The 9,576-nt window shown below is 41.4% G+C and overlaps 1 protein-coding gene across 1 annotated transcript; it reads left to right on the top strand.

The window, feature by feature from the left end:
- Positions 1 to 1,524: 1,524 nt before the first annotated feature.
- LOC139734136 (vitamin K epoxide reductase complex subunit 1-like) lies at positions 1,525 to 9,164 on the top strand. Its single transcript, XM_071644945.1, has 3 exons — positions 1,525 to 1,710; positions 5,931 to 6,040; positions 8,155 to 9,164. Exons 1-3 carry the CDS (start codon positions 1,535 to 1,537, stop codon positions 8,379 to 8,381), a joined length of 513 nt encoding a protein of 170 aa, XP_071501046.1. The 5' UTR covers positions 1,525 to 1,534; the 3' UTR covers positions 8,382 to 9,164.
- Positions 9,165 to 9,576: the final 412 nt, after the last annotated feature.

The following is a 9,576-nucleotide window of genomic DNA, read 5'->3' as shown; positions in this document are numbered from 1 at the left end:
AAGTACATAATCTGTAAACTGGAGAGTGATGACATCAAGCGAAAAGTTCTGTTTTCACAAACACACACTTTTTTTTTTTTACACCCACCCACACGAAGAGCATACAACACAGAGATGCCAAGATCGGAGGAGCACTACAATGTAAGTACGAGATTTGCAGTGTGAAGTGACCCCATGGGGGGAGGGGGGTTGTTGGAAGGGGGATGTGATGTCCCCCTCCCATGTTAAGGAACTTTAAAGTTTAATATTCTTAAAATGGTTATTGTGCAATCTTGTGCATACCTGATAATAAATATATTTCGATTCATTCTGATAAAAAAAGTGATTGCTCTGGTGATTGGAAATCCATTCTTTCTTTCTTCTTCTTCTTCTTTTTTTTTTTTTTTTGGGGGGGGGGGGGGTTCACTCTATTTTAGAGTGCCATGAGAAAAAGCTTAAAGGACTGTAAAAGGAGTGTGAGAAAGACCCTTGACGCCTGAGAGTGGCTGAGGCATGAGTCTCATGGTTGTCAGACTTGGTAGGTCTGACAACAAATAATCCAAAAAAACAAAAACAAAACAAAACAAAGGGGCTAAGACTATCACAGTCTTCCTACAATGTAATATTTTTATAATCTAATGACACTATGCTGTGCATCCCTGTACCTGTTGCAGTAATTTGGAGCATACCACCCACTATATCTGGACCAGCCTTCACTTATTGAAGACGATATTTAGGGATAGGTAGAGATAGCAACAAAGACAGGACGATTTGAAATGAATATATCGTAGCTCTTTGGTTTGCAGCAACTGTGCTGAACATACTGAAATCACTCACAACTACTGGTCTACAGGCTTACAGCACATACTCATATCATCGCTCCAAACACTAAGCAGTACACTTCAAAGAAGCAAGAAACTAACCCAACAAAACAATGTTAAAATCTCTCAAAAAGCGTTTCGCAATTAATCCACAGATTACAGATCATACCACACTGGACTCGGTAACTAACCAAATTCCTGTAAACCAGTCAGCATACTGCCCAATCGCCGTCGGCGCGCCGGCCAGGCGCAAGCTCAGCTCAGCCGGTCGCTCTCGCTCACTTCCCCAGCAGCTGCCGCAGGGTGCTTTAGTCTAGACAGACATCCAAGTATTGTTTCACAGCGGTGATATTCCTGGCCACTAAATAGGCTAAACCATGATTCAATGAATGGCAAAACAGAAGTGACGTACTCTAAACTAAAAGACGTTTGTTGAGCTCACGATTACAGCGACAGCTTCACATACGTGCATGCTGAGGATGTGGATGTGTGTTTACTTCAAGCTACTCGCCTCCTGTACCCACCACCTCCGCTCGGCGGCGTCTATCTAGGACTGAATTGGAAGTTACGGCTCCGAGCCAGCCCGGTGAGTTGTTGCGGCACGCACACGACTACATGGTCACAAATGAATGGGAAAGCTCCTTTTGCGATTACGTGTACAATTGTACATGTACATAGCGCCATACTCATGAGTATCTGTGACACAGCAGCAGCAGCAGCCGTCTTCCAGCACCATGGTTACTCTAGTTCGCACAGATTTCCCCACCTTGAGGGTGATTATTTGTATGGCAGGAATAGTGCTATCATTTTATGCTCTTTACGTCGAGGTTAGCAAGGAACACAACCCAGACTTCAAAGCTATGTGCGATTTGAGTGGAAGCGTCAGTTGTTCAAAGGTCTTCACTTCGAAGTAAGAAAAGCATTGTACAGTCCCACATATTGATATAGGAGTTTGCCATTGCAGTTTGCCACATCGCACGGCCGCCGCGCCGGTTTCATGCCGTGCATGGGCTGGCATGGCCATGGCCAATGCAGTGGGCCATGACTGTCCATAGATCCATGGCATAGCCCATACCATATAGGCCTAAATGCACAGTAGTGTACCAGTGGGCAGTGGTAGACAGTTTAGTTGGATTAGAGAACACACACGTAGAAATAACAGTAGAGTGAGTAGTCTCTACAGATCATACCCCACTGCATCCTGGGCACAGCTACGGTACAGGCAACACTGATTGAACTTGAAGGTCTTTTTCCTCACTCCACAGCTTGCCTTTTAAATAAGTTTTAGTCTGATTTATTTCAGATTTATGTGAGTGATTGGAAATGTGCTACCGGGTATTATCATTAAGGATATTCTGTGATTTTGATGTATTTTGGGTTTACGCAAATTGGAGATATCCACATGGATACGAAAGTACATACTACATTGTCATTAGCGTTGCATTATTTATGTTACTGATTACCTAGGTGAATCTACCATGGGTCAAGAGGTAGAAGATCAATGGGTGTATCGATAGACTAGAAATGTAGTGACTCTGGGTGCGTTCGAGCGCTCCAGAGCAAACCAAAGCGAACGGAACCAAAGCGTACCGTACTGAACTGCCAGATTTGAAGCGTTCGAGCGCTCTGTAGAGAAAACGTACCTCACGAGTTGTTTTTAGAAAAGGTCACGCATTTTTGTAGCAAGAATGTCATCCACCTGGCACTTGAACTTCTTACAGCTGTCCCGAACAAAGAGAACGATGTCTTTGCTTTTGACGTATGCGCATGATACGCGCATGCTTTACAGCGAACTTTTGGTTCGCTTTTGGTACGCTTTTGGAGCACATCAGGAAGTGGTCCACTTTTGGCTCGGTACTGTATGGTACGGTACACTTTAGGAGCATTCGAGCGCTCCTCTGGCGCGGGTACGGTACGGTACAGTTCGCTTTAGGAGAGCGCTCGAACGCACCCTCTGAGAATAGCTTAAATGAAATTTTGTAAAAGAGTGTTTGCTATTTATATACAACACAAACCCAAACATAAATCAGTGCATATTTATATAATATAAAACTCATAAGAATTTATGTAATAAGCGTAATGATAATAATAATTATAATATTGTTATGCACTTGTCAATGTAATGACTCACCCCACTACCCCCGGACATGGGTGCGTCATTTCCTCGTTTGGTCCGTCAAATTTGTGACCCAGGTGTTCGTCATTTTACCAGCTTTGTCCGTCAAATTTTTGACCGAGGGGTGCGTCAAAATCCCATCATTGTCGGTCAAAATTTTGACCGAGGGGTGCGTCATGGTACGTCACTTGGCTATGGAAAATAACACGCATTATTTTGAACCGAGGGGTGCGTCATGGTACGTTACTTGGCTATGGAAAACTGCACGCATTTTTGCACGCTACCGGTCCCGGATACACGTACCACCGCGTGTGAAATTACAGTGAGCGCTTTCCCGCGGCAAGTGAAAATCAAAGTCGGGAAGCGTTTTGGAATAAGAGGAAAAAATGCTTGCCAGAATCTGGCAAGCAAAGAATTTAAAAGCCACCCTTTCTCCTTACATTTTCCCTCCAACAAACCCATGAAATCATGCATACTCAATCTCAAACCAGGGACTGTTCAGCGATGTAACAACTTAGTTCAATCTTTCCTGTCGAAACGGCAGCAGAAGAACTGCCTGCCGCATGCTATTTTCTGCTCGCGGGATAGCCCGACCAGCTGGCCAGACGCGCGCGCGACGCTGTTAGCTGTGCGAATCTCTACGTACCGCGACTAGGCTGTAGTTACGCAGTACTCGAGCGGGAATATGAATGCCGTGGCGTGGTGTGTACCTACCTGCGCTGCAGCAGTATGCATCCACCGCACTAGCAATGGCCGCGCACTAGCAATGGCCGCGCACACACAGCGCATTCTGCACACATGTGATTGTCATGTATGGATTGCATGCACAGAATACTACTGTTCGGAATATCGTAACAGCAGCGTGATGCACGGTGAATGACAATACGGTGCTTACATGGTAAGGGAAACTTGCCGAAACTTTTACAAATTATGTGTACGAACCAAAAGAAAATGAAATTGCTTGAATAAAACGTATGCAAAAATCGTTTCAGTATTTACGGGGGTGCGTCAAATGTACCGAGGATGTCCGTCACAAAAGTGACCGAGGTGTGCGTCACTTTCAACGTGTTGTCCGTCAAAAAAGTGACTGTGGTGTTCGTCACTTGCAGCGTTATGTCCGTCAAAAAAGTGACTGTGGTGTCCGTCAAAAACCCCGTGTGGTCAGTCAAAAAATGACCATGACGCACCCATGTCCAGGGGTAGTGGGGTGCGTCATTACATTGACAAGTGCATTATTATATGATAAGCCCATATTTTTAGATGATATGAAACTAATATAATATATTGTTATAAACATATATTCATACAATATAAACTCAATATCATTTTGAATTCATATAACATGAACCCATATATACTGTACATTGTTATGAATAACGTTATCAATATGCCAAATGAACCAACCTATACAGTTATTTATGAACCCAACACATCGCTACATCCCCCATTTCATCTAACGTAACCCACCCATCCTCATTAACAACACATGATTTCATATAAAGAATACGTACATTGTGGGGAAAATTGTCAATAGATAGATCCCCATTGAATACAACAATAGAATAGAATAGTGTTTGCTAGTGTTTGTTGATTTATTTCAATAAAATCTAAGCATAGAATTCTAGAGTAAAAGCCCCAATTTTCGGCCGGCCTCCAAAATCCGGACACTTATCACTTATCACAAGCCAGCAAATTCTACTGTCACAACACACGCATATCATATCGTTTCACATACTGGCACACTCATTCACCACAGGACGGTGCCTGAGTCACCTCCAAAATTTCATCTAAAATCCCAAATACTGCCATCAAAAATGCAGAATTGCCGCAACTTTTCCAAAGCGCAAGCGAATTAGGTCTCGTGTAAAGAATTGGGGTCGCCGAAAAAGCACTCACAATTGAAAAATTACGCCGTTCCGTTGCGAGATTTTTTGCTTATCGCAAGCTTAGAGTGTGATGGTATCCTCAAAAATACAAACGAAAAACAAAATCTCCATACAAAATTTGTACGTGCCAATGCAGTGAATAAATGTACAGGGGCTGAATGCAAACTGTGCAGAGTCACCAAAATAGGACACGAACGGGCGCCGGAACGTCCCCTATGCAACCTTGCGCCAACATGGTATGGCGTGCGCTCATTTTTTCAGCGCCCTTGTATGCATATTCTTCTTCATCTTCTTTCTAGTAGTCCCGTGCGTCCTTCATACTTGAAGATTATTACAAGCATGATATTATTGACAGTGCGCACGTGTCCGAATTTTGGGGAATTGACATGGTGATAATATTTGGGGATTCTGTGAAATTTTATGATATATTTAACAAAATCAATATTGGGAAAAAATAGGTTGATATATTTAACATACATAATTATAGATATAATTTTGTAGAGTATTATTTGAGTTGAACAAATATTGCAAAAAAGCTTTGGTGTCCGAAAATTGGGGGTTTTACTCTAGACCTCTGCCATTTGAAATATATCAGAAACCAAGAAAGCAGAGTTATGATGAATGATTCAGCATATGTACATTGTCGCTACCTGCAGCTGTACAATGTAGCTATGGCAAGGTTTGACCTCCCAAGCAAATATTCGACTGCATGCAAAAAGAATGGTTTTCCATATCATGTAGCCGGCGGTCAAATTTTGGACGGTGTTATGGTCAAATTTTGGGCAGCTCATGTTATATTATATCATTAATGGTGTCCTTGCTTCAATCTTGGGATACCTCAAAGCAGGTATCTTGGTCAACTCTGTGATTTCTTTTTTTATTCACCTTATTGTTGCCATTTGTTAGCATCAAACATTGAAAAAAATAAGGAGTGTTGGTTGTGTCTTTTCTGTGTCTGCGACACATCCTTGAAGAAACCAGTGCTTTTAGGACTTAAAGAAATATCACATTTCTTGCTGAATGTACCTATCAGTGGTCATCCTAAATTGCTGTACATTGAAACAAGTTTTGTTGATGAATAGTATAGAGGATGACACATGTTTCTAATTCATTTATTTTCATTCTTAGGTGGGGCAGAGGCTTTGGCTTGATAGGCAGTGTTCTTGGGGAAGACAGTCCCCTGAACCAACCAAACTCTATCTACGGTGTTCTCTTCTACTGCCTTCAAATCGCTCTAGGTAAGTGCAGTCAATTAGTTGCACTAGAAGAGCTGTTGTGGCATAGTGGATAATACAGCAGACTCCCCAATCAAAGGTTTGTGTTCAACTCCCCTGGCTGTGCAGCTGTGGTGGTTGTGTCCCAAGGCAAGGTACTCTATACTCATTAGCCATTTTCTTTTTTTCAGAGGACCTAAAGCCTCTTGTCATCTGAATGCATGGGTACGAGCATTCTTTGCTTCCTTAGCAGCCATGTGAAACAAATCTATCCAAATGATAATCGAAATCAAAATTACCAAGCTGGTCAAAGCTATCCAATAACTCACAGAAAATATCAATTCATAAGTTTAAACTTTCCAAATTGCTTTACCAATGCAAATATGCATAATTTTATGTTTAGTTATCTATTGTGATGAAAATTGAAAGGATCTTTACATATGATTTGTCTCTGGGTCAATATTGGTCCCATTTCCATTCCGGCACAAGACCATGAATGTATTCTCTATGCCTCCGACAGTAAAATTAGTACAAAAGAACATAGGTGAGTACATTTTCAACACCAGTAGTCAACTTCCAGTGAAATATGAATGAATGCAACAAGGTCACATTTTGCTGCATTCGCAATGTCTTAACTAGCACAAAGCTGATAATGATGACAGTTCTACTCTCATGTGCAAGGAGGAGGCTTGTCAAGAAGATTGAAGAATTTCTGTGAGTCTTGGTCCCTCAAACCAGACGTTCTGTGAGGAGAGAGCCTGCAGTACAGAGTCCTTCTGACATTCCTTTTCAGCATGTCATAGTTTTACAAGTCTAATTGAATTCTGTGTGGATAGATGACAATACATGAGCGATAGCTTTTTGTTGTTTCATTTCAGAGATGAAAATCTTATGGAAGGATAGATCATTCTGTTAAAGTTGACAGAAAGTTATCAGTGATGTTTGTGATGACTGTCTGTCATACTATGAATAGGAGCATTGTTTTAGATGAATAATTTATGTAAAGTTAAGCTTTAGCCAAGAATATACATTATTTACATCTTTAACCTCTTAATAGATGTAGGACACATCCTCAGTGCAATACAATTATAAACAATTGACATTCCTCAGGTTGACAAGAATGGGGGGGGGGGGGCATGGCTGTTTAGAATCAAAAGGTAAACGAGATCTTCAGTGATGCATGTCGCACAAAAAGTTTCCTCAATGCACATATTCCAATTAACAGTTTTGGCATTGTTCAACAATTGCAAAGTGTGAAGTGGGTATGATGAGAACCAGACTTTGGCAAGCAAAGCATCACAAAAGATATTTGGCTCAATTGTGCGAATGGGCAGTTTGGGTGAGAGCATTTATACTTTTACCAGGGGAGTAACCATTCATTTCACGTGCCTGAAATCTGATGTGAGATGCATGTAATCTTGGTAAGTGGGAGGGGGAATGTGTCATGATTTTAGAACAGTTTCATTTCTATGAAGAGTTGTTAGCATTTTGTTACAGTAGAGAGCTGTTTGTTGCTGATGACAAGAAGACTTCGTCATTATCATGTTATAAAAAAGAAGTAAGTGCTCAGCGCACTTTATGTGCCATAACTTTCATTTTGTGGCAACTAACTGGTAATAGGTATATATCAATAAGACATTTAGTACACTTTTCCTACAAATTTCCATGCTTGTTCATTCACAATGTAATGGAAACGAAGGCAACACTGAGCATTTTGAAAGGGAATTTAATGCTGTACAATGTCATAATGGAGATTCATATTAACTTTTAACTTCTATGAAGATTTTGTGTCCTTGGCCCAGATTGCCTTTCTTTTTTTTCTAAAACCAAAACGACCTTCTTTACCCAGATGTGAAAATAGGTGCTTGGCGCTGTAGGGGTATTATGATGCCAGAGTCCTCCTGAACAGCGTTGCTAACACTACAGAGGCCACCCCTGCATAAATAGGTCAATGCCTTTATTATTTGAGAACCACCATTCTCAACCAGTTGAAGACTAGTCCCGAGCATACCAGGGCAGGTGTCCATGGGAAATGCGTGTTGTAGCAAAATCAGTCCATCCTCAATGGGTTAGTGATTTAATGACTGTCATTTCATATCAAGAGTCCTCCAATCTCAAATGCATTGCATCCATTGCAGGTATGGTATTTAGCTACTGGGCGTCCATCCTCCTACTTCTAACATCCTTGGTGTCCATCGCTGGATGTTGCTACCTTGCCTACATCCTCATGTTCGTCCTGGAGGATGCCTGCCTAGTGTGCATATCGACGTACATCGTCAACGCCGCCCTCTTTTTCATCAACCTCATCCGGTGGAACTCGGAGAGGAGGGAACGCAAGTACACCCAGAGATCCAAAGCCGACTGATGATGGGCAGAGTGGAGCGAGATGTGAATGGTCACGTCACGCCAAAGGCGAAGGTCAACTGCAGTATGAACATTTGGCAGGATGGTATGCGCAGATCCATATGTACTGGTAATTTGTGTCTCATTTTGAATCTGCAAACGTATGTGTCATACCTGTTTTTTTTTCTGTTACTAAAACACTGCGCCCCATGTAAACTCGAGGAAACTATAGCTTGCCTTTTAAAACTTGGAAACAGGAAATGATTATATGCAATAAGATGTGTGATTAGTTTATTTCTCAACCATAAAGTGAAGTGTGCCCAGAATTTTCCATCCATTCTCCTGTCTCTGCTAATCTTGTTTCAAGCCTTCGATTATGCTCTCATGTTTCACAGTAACCTCCGTTGTACTTGTAATGACACTCAAATGTCCTGCAGATTCCCGGAGGAGATCAATCGATTTTCCTCCATGTGTGAATGAGGTGCACCATGCCTTGTGCAGCTCATGGAGCAGAATTAGATGGAGCATTTCGCATGTCATGATCACTGGAATGGGAATGGAGCACTGCATACTGGGGAAATAGAACAGACATGGATAGACATGATGATAATCTGGTAATGTCTTTTGGAGGAGGTATGAGCATGTGTATTTTCTCAATGTGTGTAAAATATGTATGTCACTGATAGAGCACCTTATGAAATATAGTAACACAGATTTTCAAAATGATTCATTTCAAATTTGAATGTAAAGTGCATTGACCTTGACCAGACATTGTTGCTAACAGGTTACAGGGGCAGTGAGATTATTTTATGTGCACAGTGAATGTAAAGTTTGTACATGTTCCCTGGTATTCATCAGTTCACCTAGGCAGGATATAGTACATACATGTACATACAGCATTTTTTCCCTTTTTTTATTTTAATTTTTTTTTTTTTTTTTGCACGCAGAAAAGATGCAAAAAGTTATTTGCAAGGTTCTGGTGTGCCGATGCATAAATGGATGTGTGTAAAGTTTTGGATACAGGAAATAATTACACAGTTTTTACCAATGACATTTGTCAAGTGGCTGTTGAAGGGAAACAGCTCCATTGGCATGTCCTTGCCATAAACACAGCAGTAGAACCATATTATTACTCAGTAGCATCATGTCAGCACAGATCCCAAAGCCATGACTTTTTGCTCTGTGCATGAGCAATTTAGCGTATACATGAAAGGTTG

This window comes from Diadema antillarum, unplaced genomic scaffold (genome assembly GCF_040938485.1).
Source record: "Diadema antillarum isolate AM-2024a unplaced genomic scaffold, OU_Dant_1.0 seq00000512_RagTag, whole genome shotgun sequence".
Lineage (NCBI taxonomy): Eukaryota > Metazoa > Echinodermata > Echinoidea > Diadematoida > Diadematidae > Diadema > Diadema antillarum.
The sequence above is the reverse complement of the archived record's forward strand: the minus strand, read 5'-3'. Positions and strand labels throughout refer to the sequence as shown.

What these genes read in the sequence shown, in the direction of transcription:
- LOC139734136 (XM_071644945.1), top strand. Translation starts at nt 1,535, where the DNA reads ATGGTTACTCTAGTTCGCACAGATTTCCCCACCTTGAGGGTGATTATT. An exon ending in TCAAAGGTCTTCACTTCGAA is followed by an intron (nt 1,711 to 5,930) that starts GTAAGAAAAGCA and finishes TTTCATTCTTAG; the next exon opens with GTGGGGCAGAGGCTTTGGCT. An exon ending in CTGCCTTCAAATCGCTCTAG is followed by an intron (nt 6,041 to 8,154) that starts GTAAGTGCAGTC and finishes CATCCATTGCAG; the next exon opens with GTATGGTATTTAGCTACTGG.